This window comes from Pelophylax lessonae (assembly GCF_965119305.1).
Source record: "Pelophylax lessonae genome assembly, chromosome: 8".
NCBI lineage: Eukaryota > Metazoa > Chordata > Amphibia > Anura > Ranidae > Pelophylax > Pelophylax lessonae.
This window is the reverse complement of record NC_138775.1, coordinates 21,807,252-21,828,596: the sequence shown is the minus strand read 5'-3', so window position 1 is coordinate 21,828,596 and position 21,345 is coordinate 21,807,252. Positions and strand designations below refer to the sequence as shown.

The window sequence follows — 21,345 nt, the reverse complement described above, 5'->3', positions numbered from 1 at the left end:
AAAAATAAAATCGCACAGGTTCTCAAATACCACCAAGAGAAAGCTCTATTTGTGGGGAAAAAAAAAGGAAAAAAAAGGACATCCATTTTAATAAAGTACAGCAACGCACACAACCACGCAATTGTCAGTTAAAATAACGCAGTGCCGAATCGCAAAAAAAATGGCCTGGGCATTAAGGGGGAAAATCTTCCGGTCCAGAAGTGGTTAAGCGTCTGTTAGGCTGACCTTATACTGAATCCTGTTTTCCCCTCTTCTCTTTTCAGGTCGGGTATTACATTCGGAAATGGCCTTAAAGTCTTTCATCCAAGTGTTCAATAGAATTAAAAATTAAAGCATCCCTTCCTTCAGCCGGAGCAATTTGCAGCCACGTGTTTTGTTCAAGCAACAGCCGAGCTTGGAAATTGAAAGACTTGAAAGGTTTAGGAGGAAAATCACCCGGGCAGCGCTTGCATTCCGCTCGGCGTAGAGCAAACACACCGTGTAGTCATAGCATCGGTGGCCGGCTGCCAGTTTCCAGTGGTAATAATGAACTCCGTGTCAGATTAGCATTTCAATGCTAAGATTTTTGTCCAATACGGGATTAGGACTCGCAAACCACGCAGGTTAAATCCTTCGACGTCTCCATACCCAGAAAGCAAGCCTCCAAGAGCCTCCGCGGCTTTGCGTTACAAAGTTCAACTCTGAATGTGTCAGATCCTGATGTGACCGATAAAAGGCCACGCTTGTTTTTACACCTAGTGTAGGGGAAAAAAAACCACAATGCTCTTTTGGGTGTAATATTTAGACGTCTTACTTATTTTACTTTTAAAAAAATTTAGGGTATTTTTTTACTATTGGAAAATCTTCCAGTTTTTTTTTTTTTTAAAGCTTAGAAGTTTAAAAAGAGAGAAATACATGGTTACAAATATCTTTTCTTTGCAGAAGTTTTTTTCTTTTACTTGAATTAGATAATAAAAGACTTGAAAGCGTTACATTTTAGTAAGATTTAGTCATGGATGGCGCCAACAACTATGGGTTTAGCAACGAAGAGGAGGAAGGCAAAGGCGCGGGTGACACCGTACAGCCGCCAATTCCGGCTCTTCAGCTGAAGAGGAGGAAGTTAATTCTTCATCTAGATCTGAATAACACCATCCTGGTATCTGATACAGCCACCGGGCAAGGGCCAAAGGAAGCACTTAATTCCTACCTGAGCACTGTTGCCTGGGGGCAGATAGGCAACACAGGTAGGTGTATTTTTTTTTTTTTATTGTGCCAACAAAATTTGTAGTGCTTTACAGAATACATAGAGGTTGATTTACTAAAACTGGAGAGTGCAAAATCTGGTGCAGCTGTGCATGGTAACCAATCCGCTTCTAACTTCAGCTTGCATAGTAATGGGCCATACACGCTATACAATTGTCTTTAGATTTTTTCCTTAAGATTTACCAAAACCATATAATATGAGGTTAGACCTAAACACTTTCAATTTGTATGCAATCAGGCAGGCCCTTGCACTACATAGTTGAAGGTAAATCTAAAGGAAATCTAACAACAAAAGTTGTATAGTGTGTATCCAGCTTTAAGCCCCGTACACATGCGTCGAAAATTGGCAGGGAATTTTCTGCCAACGTCCGATCTGCTGATTTCCGGCTTGTTAGTATGATGCTTCCGACAACCAACTCCGACTTTTCGGCCGAAAAAAATCTGGTGTGCAGGCTATAAAATTTTTGTTGGCCGTCAACATAACGGCCGATTTTCGTGCAGTCAGTACAGATTTCGACAGGGAAAAAATCTGATGAGCAAGTCTGGGCATGTTCAGCGAAGAAAGAACACAAAGAAAGCAAACCAACACATGACATCACTTCTGAAGTAGAATTTTGTTGGGCGAGAAAATTCGTGTGCAGTCTAGGCACATTCCAACCAACAAAACACAACTCTGGTCAAAAGACGGACGATCGGTCGGCCGATAATCGTTGCGTGTGTACGGGGTTTCAGTCAGGTTGAAAAAAGTCCATCTGGCTCAACCAATAAAAAAAACAGTAATGAAAACTCAACCATACAATCCCATATACACAATCCTATACCCAGAGTTGATCCAGAGAAAGGCAAAAAATCCCAGTAAAGCCTCATCCAATTTGCTACAGCAGGGGAAAAAATTCCTTCCTGATCCACCGAGAGACAATCGGATATTCCCTGGATCAACTTTACCTATAAATATTAGTATCCACTTATATTAAAAACACCAAGGAAATAATCCAGGCCTTTTTTAAAGCTTGTTCAATCAAACTTTGACAAAACCTGGAAGCTGATTGGCTACCATGCACAGCTGCACAAGACTTTGCATTCCCCAGATTTAGTAAATCAATCCCATAGGACCATGCTTTTCAGCCTTGCCTTCGACGAAGCTTACAGTCTAGTACAGCAATTCTCAACCAGGTTCCGTGGAACCATAGGGTTCCTCCAGAGGTTGCTTGGGGTTCCTTGAACTGTGGTTGATTGACCTCTAATCTTATGATGCCTTCATAATTCTGGGTCGAACACCATTTGGCAAAGCCAGCGGCATGACACCAATGATCTTATATGGTGCATCTGTGCTTGGTAACCAATCCGCTTCTAACTTCAGCTTGTTCAATCAAACTTTGACAATAAAACCTGAAAGCTGATTGGCTACTATGCACAGCTGCACCAGACTTTGCACTCCCCAGTTTTAGTAAATCAATCCCATATGGACCATGCTTTTCAGCCTTGCCTTCGATGAAGCTTACAGTCTAGTACAGCCATTCTCAACCAAGTTCCGTGGAACCGTAGGGTTCTTCCAGAGGCTGCTTGACCTCTAATCTTATGGTGCCTTCATAATTCTGGGTCGGACCCCATTTGGCAAAGCCAGCGGCATTACACCAATGATCTTTTTAGATGTCTTCCAAGGTGGCATTCTGATAACCACTGTAAGGGAGGCCATGCTTACTACTGGCCACCAATTTAAGGGGCATTTTTTCCCCACTGACCATCAACATAGGGGGAATTTTCCCATTTGCCCTGCCTGAATCGTTTTAGCAGGAGTTCCCCAAGACCTGAAAATGTATTCCAAGGGTTCCTCTGGTGTAAAAAGATTGGCAAAGGCTGCTCTAATGTCTTTGCTACAGTCATATAGACTTTGCACTCCCCACTTTTAGTAAATCAGTCCCTTAGGACCATGCTTTTCAGCCTTGCCTTCGATGAAGCTTACAGTCTAGTACAGCCATTCTCAACCAGGTTCCGTGGAACCGTAGGGTTCCTCCAGAGGTTGCTTGGGGTTCCTTGAACTGTGGTTTATTGACCTCTAATCTTATGGTGCCTTCATAATTCTGGGTCGAACACCATTTGGCAAAGCCAGTGGCATGACACCAATGATCTTTTTAGATGTCTGCAAAGGTGGCATTCTGATAACCACTGTAATGGAGGCCATGCTTCCTACTGGCCACCAATTTAAGGGGCATTTTTTCCCACTGACCATCAACATAGGGGGAATTTTTCCATTTCCCTGCCTGAATAGTTTTAGCAGGGGTTCCCCAAGACCTGAAAATGTATCCCAAGGGTTCCTCTGGTGTAAAAAGTTTGGCAAAGGCTGCTCTAATGTCTCTGCTACAGTCATATATAGATACGCAGTCAAGGGCCACTTTTGGTCAAACCAAGTAAGCCAAGAAGCTAGTTTTTTAAAAGCTCAGTCAGACATTGCATTCTCCATATGTCTCTCATTACAAATTTTCATTAAAAAAAAAAACTTTATTGCTTTCAATGTGCCTATCCAAGGGTCATTCTCTTTAAAGTGATGTTGACCTGGCCCAAAACATTTCTAAGCAGCAGTGTTTACATATGTGGACATTTTGTGGTGCCTTCAAGTGCCCGTGTTAGTTCTAAGCTCATCCCCTCTGGAGCATATAGTATGTTAGACCCTGGCTGCAAATGGGGTCTTAACTTCTCACACTTAAAGCACATTTATATAGCTGCAAGCTTAGGGAAAGTGCAGCTGTCGTCGTGGATGGGATCTCAGGACACAGCCCGTGACAAAGCAATCACAGGACAGCTGACTAAAATTCGGGACAGTTGGCAAGCATGTTCTTCCCTTAAAGGGAGTCTTCAGGATGGTCCCATAAAGTGCAGGGTCCTCTTTTTCTGATCTTTTAATGGAAGTGGCTGTACCTAAATGATACAAACAGCTGGCGCCAGCACCACTGCATGCACCATTATTCTGTGAATAAAGAGGTGATGCCTCTTCAGGGGACAGGCCCAGGACACCCTAGACCAGCCTCTCTCAACCTTTTTGACACAGAGGACCCCTTAAAAAAAAAAAAAAAAAAAAACGATCCAATCTCAGGGAACCCCTGCTAAAAATGATTATATCTGCAACTTATGATACATTCGTGTGATGGTCAGTGGGAAGAATGCTTCTTACACTTGTCTTCATTGGGAAGAATTCCCTCCTGACAGATAGCTAAAAGGATCAATGGTGTCAGTGGGAACTTATCTCAGAGGCAGAAATCTCTGATTGCTCAAGGAACCCCTAGCAACCTCTAAAGAAACGCTAGGGTTCCACAGAACCCCGGTTTGAACAACCCTACCTAAGACTCCCAGTATCTCATCAGTCATACAGGTTGAATGACACTAGCAGTCATTAAACCTGGAAGATTAAGGACATTCTGTGGTGAAACAGAAGTACTTCGAAGGACAACTCTGGATTGAAGGTGAGTCTGACCTGGCTTTTTATGTTTAGATTTCAATATTTTATTGAAGTAATGAGACCATGTTAAATAAGGCACAATTTTTTAACCTAAGTGCAAACAAATGTGAAGTGGAATACAAGTACAGGAAAGTGTGTCCCTCAAGATAATCGGAAACATAGGATCTCCTAACATTAACCAGGGAAATCTCAACATTAAATAGGTCTCGGTAGAAGTATCAGTAGGGACAACAAGACAGTATATAAGAATATGAATTATCGATATGGACAAAGAGTAAATTTCTTATCCACTAGGGATTGCCTACATGATATCTCATCAAAACCATTTCGTTATGTGGTACTGGTAATGGTTATGTTACAGGGAAAAAAAGATAGGGGGTGGGGAAAGGAGGGGGGAAAAAAGGGACCAGGAAAAGGAACCCGTACAGTGGGGTTCCTTTTCCTGGTCCTTTTTTTTTTTTTTTTCTATGAGTATCATCCGTGTAGAACTATATGTTCCATCAGAGTATTTTGCATTATTGAAGAAATCATAAAAACCAAACAACCAAAGGGGCCTTTCATGTGACAAGATAGTTCAAAATGTATAAGTGTAAGGGATCTCTATAGAAAATTAAGTTTAGATGGTATAAAAGAGTCAAGCTGATTATATTGGTATATTTAATTAAAGGGCATTTGCAACGTGTCTTTAAAATATTGTAAAGAGTGTGGTTGGTCACTAATGAGGTATTCATCTATCCTAAAAAGCCCCTTCTTAAGCCACCATAGAAATGGCAGCAGAGTTAATCCGGGATAGAATTCAGGATTACAGAACAAGGGGGCCAGTTGGGGTATGTGGATGTGACCGGGTTTACAATGTTTTACTAAATCCCAAACTGCTAGGTAATGGGACAGAGTAGGACATAGGGAAGACGGCTAGGAAGCCACATTAATGAACCAATGGCAAAAGGGTGACACGCGAGAGCTTCAATAGAGACCCAAAGGGGTGTGGATCCCTTGGCCAATGTATAGGAAAGCTGAGTTATTTAAGTAGCTTGATAATAAGCTTGTAAATTGGGGAGGCCATGCCCACCACTCTATTCCAAGACATATAACGTCAATTTATTCATTCTGGGTTTTTATTGCCCCAATAAAAGCGAAGAACTTCTGATTGTAAATGCTGTAGATCTCCCTCAGAGAAAGTCCTGAGAGTTGGGAAAATTGGTGTAGGTAGTTTGAGGGTTAGTGACATACATGAGGGCATCGTCGGCAAACAAGAGGCATTTATGTTCCTGTTGCCAACAACATATGCCATGTATACTAGGATAGGATCAAATTGCTTTGGCTAAAGGTTCAATCGCCAATGCAAATAGGAATGGAGAAAGTGGGCAACCCTGTCGTGTTCCACGTCAGATAGGAAAACGAGAGCGACCCTAAAACCCCAAACGGAAACCGGGGCTGACGGAGTGCTATAAAGCCTTTTCAATAGTGAAATAAAGTGGAGCCAAATCCAAAGGCCTCTAGAGTGGTAAATTAAATAATCCCAATTTAGGCTATCAAAGGCCTTATGAAGGTCATGACAAAGGAGAAGTAATTCCCTAGATAAGGGAGTATCCCATTTGGAGTGTACCGTAGAGATCCCTGCTATAGCCCGACGGATCTGATCCAACCAGTGTTAATTTCGTCGACTAAAACCGACCAAAACTTTTTCGTCGACTAACACAATTCAGATGACTAAAATACGACTAAAACTAAAATGGCATTTTAGTCAAAAGACTAACTAAAACTAAATCGAAATTTGCTGCCAAAAATTAACACTGGTGCATGCTCAAAGCATAAATAATAACATAAATAATAACATATTAGATTTTTCACTCCAGGACCAGCAGTAGTATATAATGAGTTTGGAAGTTGTAGAGAAATGCTTAAATAATGCATTACAAATTACTATTGAACTACACCCATTTGATTATAGATGACTAAAATGAGTTTTAGTCGACTAAAATATACTGGAGTTTTAGTCGACTAAATACGACTAAAACACTTGCAGAAGACTAAAATGGGACTAAAACTAAAATGCCATTTTAGTCCTAAGACTAAGACTAAAACTAAATTGAAATTTGCTGCCAAAATTAACACTGGATCCAACGTTTGGCGTTCATTTATAAAGCTGGATTGATATTTATGGCTTTATTGTGTTAGAAATGTACCTAACCGTAAAGCTAGAAGTTTCGTCAGAATTTTTAAGTCACAATCAATGAAATAGGGCGGTAGTTAAAGATGTCAGTGGAGTCTTTATTCGCTTTGGGTACGATTCTAATGAAGGCCCTATTTTCATCAAAAGGAACCTCTCTACTGTTGCGCAGGAAATTAGAATAGAGAGCCAATTGAGGAGACAACTGTTCAGAAATTTTTTTATAATACTTATTGAGGAGACCGTCTTCACTTTTAATGGGTTGGTCCATGAGTTCCCTATGGGATTTTGTGAGAGACGGTAAAGCTAAGGTATGCAGGAAACTACTAATGGAAGCAGAAACAGGACCCTGACATGAGTTGTATAGTTTGGTTTAAAATTCTTGAAGAATTTTAAGGGGCTTTTGAGAAAGATTGCCTCCTGAGAGTCTAGTTTTCAGGAGAGCTGTATATGTGTGTTTATGGGTAAGTTTACATGCCACCACGAACCCGGTCGGTCACGCCAGTTATAAAAAATGTATGGTTAGCCCAGCGTAGGTATTTCTCCGCCTTTGCAGTAAGCAAATATTATGTTCCGTGCGGACCTGTTCAAGTTTATACAAAAGATCAGGGTGGGGGGAATGTTTGTGTTGGTTAGCTAGGGCTTTGTATTCCATAGTTTTAGCAGTAATCACCTCGTTGCAAGCTTTCTTAAGTCTAGACGACAGCTGAATCAGAAAACCCCAAAAGAAGCTTTGTGTGCCGCCCATTTGATGGCGGGGTTTTTGTCTTTCTGCTTTATTAGTATCAAAATAATTTTTCAAGTGAGTAATAATATCCAGGCAATAAGATTTGTTACGAATCGCCAATGAGATTTAGCCAATTTGACCATCAAATTAGAGAACAATACAACTACAGGGTGGTGGTCGGAGCAGGGTGTTGAGACTATCTTAGCCAAAAGCAACTTGGGTAACGGCCCCGAAAGGAGAAATACGTGGTCAATACGGGAGTAGCAGTTGTGGGCCCTAGAAAAGTGAGACTAGTCTTGAGCGGTAGGATTGGCCTCCCTCCAAGCAGCAATATAATCGTGATGATGTAACAGTTGAGCAAATTTGTGGCTCTGCTTGGGGGGGGGGGGATTGCAGTTGAGATGTGTGAGAATTGTCTAAAATATGATCTAGTGCCGAGTTAGTCACCGGCAAAAATGACATCTCCCTCGAACTCTGGGGCTGGCTTTTTTTTTTTATTTTTAACACCTGCTGGGGGTCTTTTTAATTTCTTCTTATCCATTGTGGCTGCGGGATAGCTGCGGAAGATCACCCACCGGTCTGGAGTGTTTGGGGCGGCTTGTGGTCGCTGTTAGTGGCCGATGTGCGGGAGTATAGACCGGAGCTCCTCAAACCGCGGCCATCTCCGTCAGCTGCCGGCCGCTCTTTTTAATTTCTAAAATTTCTGCCCAGAGCTGGGCTTCAAGAAAATACCTTTTCTTCCAGCACTTAGCTCTGTCCCTTGTCGATTAACTCTGATGCCAGAACTTCAGTGGGCAATAGAGGCTCTGCCATTTGACAGCTGTTGAGCTTGATGTCAGAAGGGGTGGGGCTAAATTTTGACTTAGGCCCCTTTCACACAGGCGGGCCGTTCAGATCCGCCTGTCCGTTTTTTTGGCGGATCTGAACGGTCCCCCCATGCATTCCTATGGGGCATCGGATGTCAGCGGAGACATGTCCGCTGACATCCGACCCCATCCGATCCGTCAAATCTGGACGGATGGAAACCCTATTTTCCATCCGTCCAGCGGATCGGATGGGATCGGGTGAGAGCGGACTGACGGTCCGTTGACATCCGATTTCCCCCATAGAGATGCATGGGGAACTGTCAGCTGTGTCTCCGCACACCGCGCGGAGACAGAGCTGTCCTCCTGCTGCTCAGCGGGGGATCGGCGGCTCGATCCCCCGCTGAGAAAAACTGAAAGAGCCCTTAGACAGAAGTCAGGGCCTAGGTCTGGGATCCAGAAAGTTCCACAGGGATTGGCATGAGGTTACTTATAGGCACCATTAGATCCCATCAAGTCACCACCATTGTTGCCATATTTTAGGCCATGCCAAGTTCCCTTTAATTACTATTTGATAAACTCTGGTGTCAGTTCAGGTTTGAAAATTAAAACAAGAGAGACCATGGTTTTTGTGTGCAAGTCCGATATATTGATAATTGAGGTCTAGTGCATGCCATACATACATTGAAATGTAGAAGAAAAAAGTTGCCCATAGTTGCCAGTCAGATCTTATTTTTCATTTAGGTGCACCATAGTAAATTGCGAATTGGGTGCATGCTATGTAGCCAGTTCAGGTATGACTGTTTTTTTTTTTTAATAAAAAAATTTCGTTCTAGGTGAATGGGAATGGATAAGTGATCAGCCCTCTGTCAAACCTCCATCCCAAGACGCCATCAGCTATTACAGTCAGTTTGGGCGTGATGGCTACCTCAGTGACTCCAAGATAGGACGGGGCTTTAAGGAGGTCTTCACCCGCCACATGGATCTGTTGCAATGGCAGGGAGAGGAAAATGACCTCTTTACACAAAGAGGAGAGGATGGAAAGTTGTACCACTTGATCCTGCCCTCCTTCTTCCACCTGCTCAGCGCCCTCCATCAGCAGGGTAGACCATTCTCCATCATACTGAGGACATTTGGCAGTGACCTTCCACATGTGCTCCAATCTGTTCATGCTGCTTTAGCTGGAAAACACCCATATTTCCCTCAGCTGAAAGAACTGCCGGTAAGTACATAAAGTTGTGGGGGGAAAGGGGACCGATTATATACTGTAAGTCATTGAAAAAAAATTGATGAAGTCTATCACTTTTCATTGTCTGGTCTGTTCCTTAGCTCAGTATGGATATCACTCCAGGGAAAATCCGATGCAATAAAAGGGAGACAGTGCTGACCCGGGGCACTACTCGTGTCTCCACTAAAGGAAAAGAGAGAAATATTTATGAATACTTCACAGCGATGTCTGGAATAGGAGGGTTTCAGGACCATTATGACTGGTAAGGAGCAGGGGAAGCTGCTATAAACGGGGTCGGGTGGAGGCTTCACACAGACCTTCCTGGCTTATCATAGGAAAAGTTAGTGATCACAAAAGGTTTTCTGACCTAGTCTATTCCTATTCCCCAAAATGAGTCTCCACTGGCATTGATGCCCCATAATAGACCTAGGATTGTGGTAAAAAATAGCCAAGACTGTCATCTAATGTACAAACAGAGGCGCTAGATCTTCTATGACTGGTATCCAGTGTTATCACGGACCATCTTATCCATTAAGCCAATTTGCTTCAGTTAGACTGCTTGTGAATACCAGAAAGCACCCCAAAAAAGCAGGAGGGTCTTGAATAAAGTCCAGCTAAATAGGAAGCAGAAGAAGCACCACAACAATAGTAAAAAAAATCGAAAGCAACTTTTTTATTAAATATTCATTAGAAAGCCAACACATTTCGGGGGGCTCAAACACTCCCCCTTTATCAGGGCTTCTGTATTGTCATCAGGGCTTATGTATTGTGTATTCTCAAATGTGGTTGAAGTTGATTTAAATGCAACAATAGTTATAAAATATATCACATTAACTTTTGCCACTGGCAGTCTGTGTAGTATGAGATTCATATGGTAGTGGTGACCCTCAGAGGTCCAAGGGGTCAAGCCGGGAGAGTAGGATAAAAACCCACATAATGACCCAGAGTAAAAAATAAGAGGAGATATGTATATATAATTGTTAACTCTAAAAAATAGTGGATTACAAGAAAAAAGTGAACAAAGTACCTTACATTTAGTGAGGTTGAGGCAACCATGTTGTGTAAGACACTCAACACTACAATGCAGGTAAGAATTGGTCATTCTTGATGCCCCGGAGCGTGGGAGGGCTGGTCCTGGGTCCTCAGAATGGCCCTGGGGGGGGGGTTGATTTTCTGTACTTGGAAGAGGTAAAAAAAAACAGTTGGTGATGAGAACAGCAGAAGTGCCCATTAGGATGTGTAGTAGGATTGTTTGTCTAACAATTGGTCAGAGTCATCATATTTGGCAAACATTAAATTGCTTTATTTTGCGCATTTCATGGCTCAAACTTGCCACTTCCTCATTTTAAAGCGGAGTTCCAGCCATTTCTGTGTTACAAAAAATGTAGCTGCTGACTTTTAATAAACACACACTCACCTGTCCCACGATCCAGCAATGCGGCCGCCCAAAGCCTTACTCCTCTCAGCGGTGCCAGCATCACTAGTGTGGGCACCCAGCTGTGACATCCTGAATGGTCGGGCAATCTTCTGGGACCTGTCACTTGTCCCAAAAAGATTGCAGGGAGGGAGGGGGAAAGGAGAACTTCCACTCCAGCCACCTAGGTGGCCCGAGCGGAAGTGGGAGCATGTACCTGTCAAAACTAGGTGTGTCGCCCTTAATCTAAGGAAGTGGCGCGTTTGAGCCATGAAATGCGTTTTTTGGTGAAATAAAGCACTTTGATGGTCATCAGATATGATAACTCTGACCCATCCTTGGACACACCGCAATCCTACTACACATTCTAGGGGGTGCCTCTGTTAGGACCCCGGTCACCTGCTGATGGCACTGTGCTTCAGAGAGAGAAAGTTTGTAGTTCCAGTGTTTACCAGCAGGTGCCCCAGCAGCCAGCAGATCCCACTAATCAGCTCTACCTGGTGCTGGCTGCTGGGAGGGTGTTTAGTCCCTTTTCTGCTGTTACACCTTGCTCCAGTGTTTTGCTTGCTGGCAGATACTGCCAGCTTTTTTTTTTTTTTAATTCTTTATTTAAAGGTATGCCATGAAAAAATAAGTGACAACAATAATACAAATTAGTTGTAAGATAGCGACAGAAAGTCTGGTTACACAGTACGGATAACAACCTGGTGTAAGATACAAAAGCATAAACATATAGTGCAACCTGGGCCCGTTTGTTGTCTTGTTTTCAGTACTTTGTCACTCACGTGTAGTATTGTTGTAAACAGGAATTTGTGTATTTGTGTGGAAGGAAGTCCAGTGCCACCCATCCAGGCGGAGAGGGGTAGGAATCCCCGTCGGCATCTAACATTTGGCCGGCAAGGGGGCCCATCAAATCCCCCACTCCGGAGTTGGGAGGACCTCCGGACCAGCCCCCCACCCTTTGCTTGGAGCACACCTAGTAGTTTTTATAACTTAATATGAGGGATAGGGCAAATATAATGCCCTAAAGCAGGGAGGAGGGGGGAGAGATTGAAGAGAGGGGAGAATTTGAGGTAAGAGAGGGAGGAAGGAGAGGAAAAAGGGAGGGGAAGGGAGAAAAAGATAGAAAAGTGGGTGTCCGGTCTGTCTCACCCGCACGCCCGACTGCCAGCTTTTAATCTTGTTCCTGCTCTTTGATCGTGCTCTTTGTCTAGGACCCTGAACCCTGCTACCTTGTTTCTACTCTCCCTTGTTCCTGATCTCAGTTTTGCTTTCCCCATCCTATATGTTCCCTGTAACTCCAGTTTTACCTTGCTTTCCTGTGTTCCCCATTTGTATGTATGGTCTGGTCCCAGTTTTCTAGTGTAGCTTCGCAGATTTGGTCATCTCTGCTGCTGATTCCTGACAGCCTCTGCCGTTAAGACCACCGATGGGTTTTTTGCCCTCTTCAAAAAACAACGTCTTTGTAACACGACTTCATGCTACTCAGGCTGCCAGTGGCAGAACTTCATGTAATATATTATATACAGTAACTATTGTTGCATTTCAGTCAAATCCTACATTTGAGATTATACAATACGTAAACCCTGATGAAGACCCAAAATACGTTGGCTTTCTTTTAATAAAACATTGCTTTGGACTCTAACCATGGCGCTCTTTCTGCTTCCTGTATTAGAGTTAGATCTAATGTTGATGAGCATCCTTAGAGTGAATGCAGAATTAAAGATCTGCATGCTTGTTTTAGGTCAGGGACTATAAAAGCACTAGGTTTAGAAAAATCGCTGGTCCGTAAACTGATGTAGCATCCTCCTAGGTAGGTGCTAGGTTGGTAAAAGCTTAGCAGCTCCATCTTCTTATCAGGGGAGCCTGATTGTTAGTTCTGCCTGTTGCATGTGTCCAGGTGTGATTAATCCGGTCTGAGGGAGTATCCCCACTGTGTCCAATAGGGGATCATGTTGGACAGTGGAGGAAACGCAGCCGGTGACACACGGGCTTTTGTGGCTATCCCAGTGGTTTGACACAACAGCGGTGCATCCTGGGATAGGTCATAAAAGCGAGGGGCACATTTGACAGGGCATCTTTGGGCGGGAAGCCAGGTCCCAGGAGGAGGGTGACGGCTGTCTCTCCTCCTGCCAGGTTGGAAAGTGGTTACAGGCGGTCGGCCTAGTGGACCAGAAGTGTGGTGCTGAGCCAGGAGGTCCAGTGGATATTGACAATGGAGCAAGTGACAGAGCAACCTGAGGAAGAACAGTGTCCGTGAGTACCAGGGAGCTTGCCAGGGGTCTGCCCAGGAAGGTGACCACTCCAGTGAGAGTCAGTGGACAGGGGCTAGCGCACACACAGCAAGCGAGAAAGGGGGTGCCAAGTAGAGACCCTGAAGAGTAACCATATTCAGCTATCTTCACTTGTGTGGCAAGGTGAAACAGTGGCCTTGCCGCACACACTACAGCTAGTTGTCCTCAACATTGTGCAAAGTTCAAGTTCAAGAAGTATCCCACTCATCCCTTCTCCCATCCCAGTTCTAAAACAAAACCCAAAAACCAACATCCCCTGGACTGTTCATCGTCTGAGCCAAGCGTTAAAGTTATAAGTTCTTACAGACTGTTGCTATGGGTAACCCAGGGGAATCCAATCTCAGCAGCTCCCTAGGGGGCAGTGCTACACTAGCATTTTCCAAAAGGAACCCAGTGCTGAGATCCTCTGTATATCAGGACAGATCCCCTTTAACATACCACACTCTAACCTCTTTTAATAGGTGGGCAAGAAACAGCTTTACAAATTCTGGAGGGAAGCCATTTTGGATTGATCCCAGTGACTGCGATAATCTGCATATCATCATAGATGACAATATCCGTCTGACTGAAGATGAAAATGATACAATTGTGAATTGCCGGGTGAGTTCCATTGAAGTCATAATGCTAAATGATGCCAATGCTAACACTTTGCTAGCAATGAGAAAACCGCTTTAGGCCTCATGCACATGGGATGATTTTACAGCGGCTGTTTTTGGCGTCGGACCTTTTTTTCTACAGCCAGTAAGCTCCCCAGCATGTTATCATAGGTGTCCATGCACACATAGGCTGTTATCAGCAGTTTTTGGCAGGGGCATTTTCTGGCTGTAAAAAAAATCCCCGAAAATGAGTGAGTTTTAACCACTTGCCGACCGCCGCCCGACTATTTACTGCGGCAGTCTGGCTCTCCTGGGCAAACCGACGTAGGGCTACGTCGCTTGCCCAGGAGCCTCTAGGGGGTGAGCGCGCGCCGCCAGGGGCGCGCTCCCGCCCCTGCTCGTTCCCCTGACATCCCCGTGCAAGTGACCGGCGGCTCCGGTGTCCGCCGGTCACTCGCTATCTGCTGGAGAAGGAGAAAGGCAGGCGGCTGATGTAAACAAAGCCGCCTGTCATTCTCCCTGATCTAACTGCAGAGATCATACGATCCTGCTATGTAGGATCGTATGTCTCTGTGGTTACATCACAAGCCACGCCCCCCCCACAGTTAGAATCACGCCCCTAGGGATACATTTAACCCACTGATCACCAATAAAGTTAACCCCTTCCCTGCCAGTGTCATTTTTATAGTAACAGTGCATATGTATAGCACTGATTACTGCAGTAATGTCACTGGTAACCCCAAAAGTGTCAAAAATGTCAGTCAAGGGTCCGATCTGTCCGCCGCAATGTCGCAGTCCCGCAAAAAAAAAATCGCAGATCCCCGCCATTACTAGTTTAAAAAAGAAAAAAAAAACAATAAAAATGACATAAATCTTTCCCAAAGGTAGTAAACGCAATAACTTTTGCGCAAACCAATTAAAATATGCTTATTGCAATTTTTTTTTTTTTTACCAAAAATATGTAGCAGAAAACAAATTGGCCTAAAATGTTAAACAATTTTGATTTTTATTTTTACATTTTTTTGGGGGAATTTCATATAAAAAAATGTGAAAAATATTAGTTATTTTTTTCAAAATTGTCGCTCTTTTTTTTGTTTATAGCACAAAAAGTAAAAATCGCACAGGTGATCAAATACCACCAAAAGAAAGCTCTGTTTGTGGGAAAAAGAGGACGTCAAATTTGTTTAGGTACAGCGTCGCACGACCGCGCAATTGTCCGTTGAAGTCACACAATGCCGAATCGCAAAATAGGCACTGGTCAGGAAGGGGGTAAAATCTTCCGGGGCTTAAGTGGTTAAGAGTCATTTTTCGGCTGTAAAATTGCTCTTCACTCTAAAAAAAAACTTAAAAACACTGAAACGCCAAAAATGCAGAAAAAAACACGGCTATTCGACGTTTATCAACGTTTTTGAGCCATAAGCTTTTGTGGGAGTATAGTTTTGCTAAAAGAAAAGCTAAAAAACGCTACAGCTGAATAAAGCTAAAAAACGCTACTGCAAAAAAAAACCTGAAAAACGCCTTCTGAACTGATGGGGCCCGGGCCCAGTACAGGAGGGCTGGGTGTACTGCCTTATCAACAGCCCTGCAATAAAGCGGTGTTCCAGCTGGGGAAAAAAAAAAGAAAAGTCAGCAGCTGCAAATCCTGTACAAATACTGTAGCTGCTGACTTTTAATCACTTTACGACTGCTCACTGTGCTGCTACTGTGGCACAGTGGCAGCCCTGGGTCCAGCGACGCAGACCTACGTCGCTGGACCTCTAGCTGTCTCAGGGGCACACGCGCCACAGGAGGCAGGCGGTCCGCCTCTCTTCCCCGATCATCGGGAAAAGTGTGAGAAGACCCGCCTGCTTGTGTAAACAAAGCAGGCGGCTCTTCTCAGTGACAGACAGGGGGAGATCATAGCATAGCTGAACCTGCGATCTCGGTCTCTGTTACAGTCCCCTCCCCCCACACACGTCAGTAAGCATGAGGCACACATTTAACCCCTTGATCACCAACAGTTAACCCCTTCCCTGCCAGTGTCATTATTACAGTAACAGTGCATATTTATAGCACTGATTACTGTAGTAATGTCACTGGTCCCCCCAAAAGTGTCAAAAATGTCAGTCAGGGGTCCGATCTGTCAGCCGCAATGTCACAGTCCTGCAAAAAAACGCAGATCGCCGCCATTACTAGTAAAAAATAAAAATGACAAATCTTTCCTGTAGTTAGTAAATGCGATGACTTTTGTGCAAACCAATCAAAATACGCTTATTGCGATTTTTTTTTTTTTTCCAAAAATTAAAAATCGTACAGGTAATCAAATACCACCAAAAGAAAGCTCTATTTCTAGAGGAAAAAAGGACATAAATTTTATTTGGGTACAGCGTCGCACGAATGCGCAATTGTCAGTTAAAGTAACGCAGTGCCAAATTGCGAAAAATGGCCTGGTCATTAAGGGGGCAAATCCTTCCGGTCCAGAACTGGTTAAAGTAATGCAGTGCCGTATCGCAAAAAATGGCCTGGTCAAGAAGGGGGGGTAAATCTTCTAGAGGTCAAGTGGTTAAAGTGATAATATACAGTGCCAAAAATATATCATGCACAATGAAAAAAGTCCTTAATAGGTGAAAAGGCACAGCAAACAAATCTGTGTATAGAAAGCAAGAAAAGGCCTTCAAACAAATTTATTTATAATACAGACCGCAGTTACATTGGATGGCACTCAGCAGTGCGTGCATCAGCAGGCATGTGTAATACAGAAAAGTAGAGAGGTGATGATCGGCATGCAGGCTCCGCCCCCTATACGCGTTACGTCAGAGCTTCACACAGCGTTGACTTCCTCGGTAGGCTGTGTTATAAATAAATGCCATAACGATTCATACAGAGAGCACTAGATGTCCCTTTATTTATCTTTCATGCTGTATGTGGCCTGAGTTTGATATAAGGAAATGAGGATCTTCTTCTGTGGAACCTGATCTCTCCTGAACCCCCCCCCCCCCCCCCCTTGAGAGGGTATAAATGCTGTATGAGACCCTTGGTGATTCTTGGGTCTACATATAAGGTGAGAGGCCACGAGTGGAGGTGAAGGGATTAGGCACAGTCACAAAGGTGTTTTCTTATATCCATCACTTATGGGATTTGTTTGAAGGACTTTTCTTGCTTTCTATACACAGATTTGTTTGCACAGTCTGAATAGACTGTCTTTCCACCTATTAACCACTTAAGCCCCGGAAGATTTTACCCCCTTCCTGACCAGGGCCTATTTTGCGATTCGGCACTGCGTGAATTTAACGGACAATTGCGCGGTCGTGCAACGCTGTACCCAAATGAAATTAAAGTCCTTTTTTTTCCCCACAAACAGAGCTTTCTTTTGGTGGTATTTGATCACCTGTGCGATTTTTTGATCATGCGCTATAAACAAAAAAAGAGCGACAATTTTGCAAAAATAACAATATTTTTCAATTTTTTTTTTTATATGAATCCCCCCCCCCCCCCCCCCCCCCCCCCAAAAAAAATGTAGAAATCAAAATTTTTTTAACATTTTAGGCCAATTTGTTTTCTGCTACATATGTTTGGTTAAAAAAAAATCGCAAAAAGTGTATTTTGATTGGTTTGCGCAAAAGTTATTGCGTTTACTAAGGGAAAGATTTTTGTCATTTTTATTGTTTTTTTTTTTAACGAGTAATGGCGGCGATCTGCTATTTTTTTTTTTTTTTTTTTTTTGCGGGACTGTGACATTGCGGCAGACAGATCAAAGAAGTTACCCAACAGGGTAAAAAACAATGTAAAAAGCCGCTCCGGCTGCAATACTTCCCCCTGCAGGCTCACTCATGGACCTGTCCCATGGAAGGTTGCACCCTTGCACTAGCTTAGGCTGACCATACTATTGGACAACGGAGGGTTTACACATCATTATGTGAGCACCTGAATGTGCTGTTCAGAAGAAGGGCTGCCCACTGCGGCCAGTGAGGAAGAGGAGGGGCCATAATATCACTGGATTGGCCTCAATTCTGCAGGCAAAAATGTGCATATAATAGGGTTTATAAAAAAAAAAAAAAAAAAAAAAAAAACTAGTAGGGGGAGGGAGTAGAAGATGCTGGCATTTAGGCTTTAAAAACACATCATGTACAGAAACCTTTTATATTTGTAGCACCCTACAAGGTAGGTGCTAGGCAAAGTATAGTGGGCCTTGGCTGCCTAACAGCAGGCCATGATTTTCAGCTGGGCTGTCATGTCTCCCAGGTGTGACTGTTAAGACTGTGGAGTCTCCCCACTGTGCTCAATGAGGGCTCTCATTGGGCAGTGGAAGAAAACCCAATCAATGGCATATTCAGGCTTGTAGCTACCCCAGAAAGGCAGATTCTGCTGCACAGGATTCTGGGAGTGGGTATAAGTTTGAGGGGAGTGCATGATGCAGCGTCTTTGGGGGGGAAGCAGAGTCAGGAGGGAGAGTGCGGCTGTCTTTCCTCCTGTCAGAGGAATCGGGTGTCCCAGGCGGCTTGCCTGAGGGGACAGAGAGTAGAGCTGAGCTGCAGAGAGGATGCGGTGTGCAATAGCGGAGTAGAGGGGGTCCAGTTTCAGGAAAGCATTCCAAGTTCTTGAGTACTGCAAACTGCCCCTGGGGGTCTGCCTAGTGAGAGGGGACCACTCAGGTGAAGGTCCAAGGGATCCAGAAGGTAGCTAGTGGTAAAGGGGATGCCAGTGTTGACCCTGAAATGTCAGAGGGGGTGCCTAGTGAGAGGACCCTGAAGTGTCAGAGGGGGTGCCTAGTGATGACTCCCTGTGCTGTCAAGGTGATAGTACACTTCTCCACCTCTTGGAAGAGATAAAACAAAAAGGCCTCTTACCAGATGGATATCATGTGAAGCATGCGTCTGCCCCTTAAGGGCCTGGTATGGATTTGGGGGGGCGTTGACACTTTTTTTTTCAGAATTTTCTATTGCCGGTGCTCTGTTGATTAGTACAGATCGTCGGATAATGCCTCCCGCGATCTGCGCATGCGCAGTATGTAACATCACTCCAGCTGATCTACCGATCCACTGGCATGACATTAACACTGAGAAGATCATCAGAGCCATTACCTGATGCATTAATCGACAGAACACCAGAGGCAGTCTGATATGTCCTGCATGGTGGCTACTCTGGCAGCCTTCCTCTCATGTACCCTGCTCGGTCACACTGTTTCGGGCTCAACCTCAGTCCGGGGCTGCCCGTCATGTGCCACCCCAGGGAGGGGTGAGGGAGGCTGGGCCGATGACTCAGTGAGGAGAGCACAGTGGCGGCTCCTCCAGCAGGCTTCCTCTGATGTACCCCGCTCAGTCACACTTCAGCCTCGGGCTCAGCCGCTTAGAGGAGGATTAGTCCGGGGCTGCCAGTCATGTGCCACCCCTGGGAGGGGTGAGGGAGACTGGGCAAGTGACTCAGTGAGGAGAGCACACATCGGCCGGTGTTAACGTGCCGGTGTTCTGTCGATTGCTGCATTTGCTAATCGTCGGATAATACCTCTGGCGATCTGCGCATGTGTAGTGTTGACGTCACGCCAGCTGATCGGCAGAGTGATGTCACTACTGCGCATGTGCAGATCATCAGAGGCATCATCCGACGATCTGCACTATTCAACAGAACACCGTCATTCTTTTGTTTACATTTCAGCTCTCCGCTGACAGCTGATGACATCAGTTGTTAGGGACGCGGCAGCTGGCTTCCCAGCCCGCTCCTTAACAACCAGCTATTCTTCACACAGAATTTGAATCACTCGATTTTTTTTTTTTCCGACCAATTTGAATTGTTCACAAAATGTGGTATTCGTTAGAAAATGTAATAAACTAAACAAAATAAATCAATGAAACGAAATTAGTAACATAACGAATCTATCCGAAACGAAAAATTGTTTTCCGTCCTGCACGTCTAGCTGAGAACGTCCATTCTTTCCCTCTTTCACATGAAGCTGCATAAGAATTACAAATAGTTCATATTGACTGGGAGAGTTTAGTTCCACTAGTAACATTTCTCATTGTCTCAGGTGCTTGCGGACGGCGGTAAAGGGAAGGCGTCCAGGAATGCCCCCACGTCAGAGCTGTACGACATCTGCTTGGTGCAGACGGATCTCCTCCGAGCCATCGCGGAGAAGGACTACTTCCTGGACTGTGTCCGAACCTGCGAGGAGAATTATGAGACTTACTTCCAGAAGTTTCTGCTGCGTAGACTAGGCTACAACTGAGCAATCTTCATTTATATGATGTACTGATATTATTTATTTAGATTTTTACTGTTCTGTTATTTAAAAGTTTATCTACTCTCAGGGAGCCATCTCCGCCAGCATTATGGGTCACGTATAGAAAATGAAACTAGTTTTCTGGCTTAGATTAGCTTGCAGCTTGAGAAATTCTAGCTGGACTTCGAACAGTTATAAAAAAAAAAAAAAAAAACATAATTCAATACGGCTGTGTATCCCTGTGAAAATATATTTTTACATACCATATATGTAGTAGAGATCGACCGATTATCGGCAAAGCCGATATTTCAAGGGCCGATATGCACTTTCCCTGACATCGGAATCAACCTTTTGATTTACCGATAGTGCCTATATTTTGGGAAAGTGCATGTACCAGAGTGATGCCTGCAGCTAGAGGCATCACCCCGGTACCTGCGTCCATAGCTGACGGTCGGCTGTCTTGTAATGACAACCGATGCGGCAGAGAAGCCGCTCAGCTGTCATTCCAAGGAGCGGGAGGGGACATCCCCCTCCCACCGCCTTCCACGGCTCGTCCGGGTCTCCCTTCCCACCGGGAGACCCGGGAATCCTACCTTCACCGCCGCCGCCTGACTGGGTCTCCATTTCTTTGAATTTGGCGCCTCCGGGTACTGGCGGCGCCGAATTTAAAAACTTACAGAATTCAAAACAGCCAAACTTGGCGTTTTAAGTGCAGGGGAGGGGTTTGGGGTCTTTTAGACCCCCAGATCCCTCCACCACAGTATCTGTAGACATTAAAAAAGAAAAAAAAAAGTTTTTAATGTCCGAAAATATCGGCTGATATCCGATGACCAAAAAAATGATATCGGTCGATCACTAATGTGCAGTGCTAAAAGTTAAATGATAAAATCATGAAATAGTGAATACAAAACAAATAAAATGTTCACAACAGAAAAAAAGAGAAAAGAAAAAAAATTCCAGTCCTTAGTCTAAGATCCCATATGCTAGGAGGTGTAAAAGAAAAGTAGCACTGGAAAGGATTAGTCCAACTCCACACCCGTAGTGTAAACACAGACTGCTTACTGGACACATTTGACCACTAAGTTATAGGTGGTCAAATGCAGCACAGGGAAAAAATAATGGTCTCTCCAAAACCATGCACTTGATGTCACCACTTAAACTCGTCCGGCAAAATGGATAAGTGGGGAGAAGCAGATAGACACTTCCATAGCGTAATACCATATG

At 44.2% G+C, this 21,345-nt stretch overlaps 1 protein-coding gene across 1 annotated transcript; it reads left to right on the top strand.

The window, feature by feature from the left end:
- Positions 1-953: 953 nt before the first annotated feature.
- On the top strand, positions 954-20,134 carry LOC309561453 (uncharacterized protein). The gene is made up of 5 exons (XM_082265383.1): positions 954-1,223; positions 9,233-9,618; positions 9,726-9,886; positions 13,794-13,932; positions 19,930-20,134. Exons 1-5 carry the CDS (start codon positions 992-994, stop codon positions 20,125-20,127), a joined length of 1,116 nt encoding a protein of 371 aa, XP_082121509.1. The 5' UTR covers positions 954-991; the 3' UTR covers positions 20,128-20,134.
- The last annotated feature ends 1,211 nt before the right edge of the window (positions 20,135-21,345 follow it).

Coding starts and splice junctions, on each gene's coding strand:
- LOC309561453 (XM_082265383.1), top strand. CDS start 992: ATGGATGGCGCCAACAACTATGGGTTTAGCAACGAAGAGGAGGAAGGC. Junction 9,619..9,725: donor CTCAGCTGAAAGAACTGCCG/GTAAGTACATAA, acceptor TCTGTTCCTTAG/CTCAGTATGGATATCACTCC. Junction 13,933..19,929: donor ATACAATTGTGAATTGCCGG/GTGAGTTCCATT, acceptor TCATTGTCTCAG/GTGCTTGCGGACGGCGGTAA.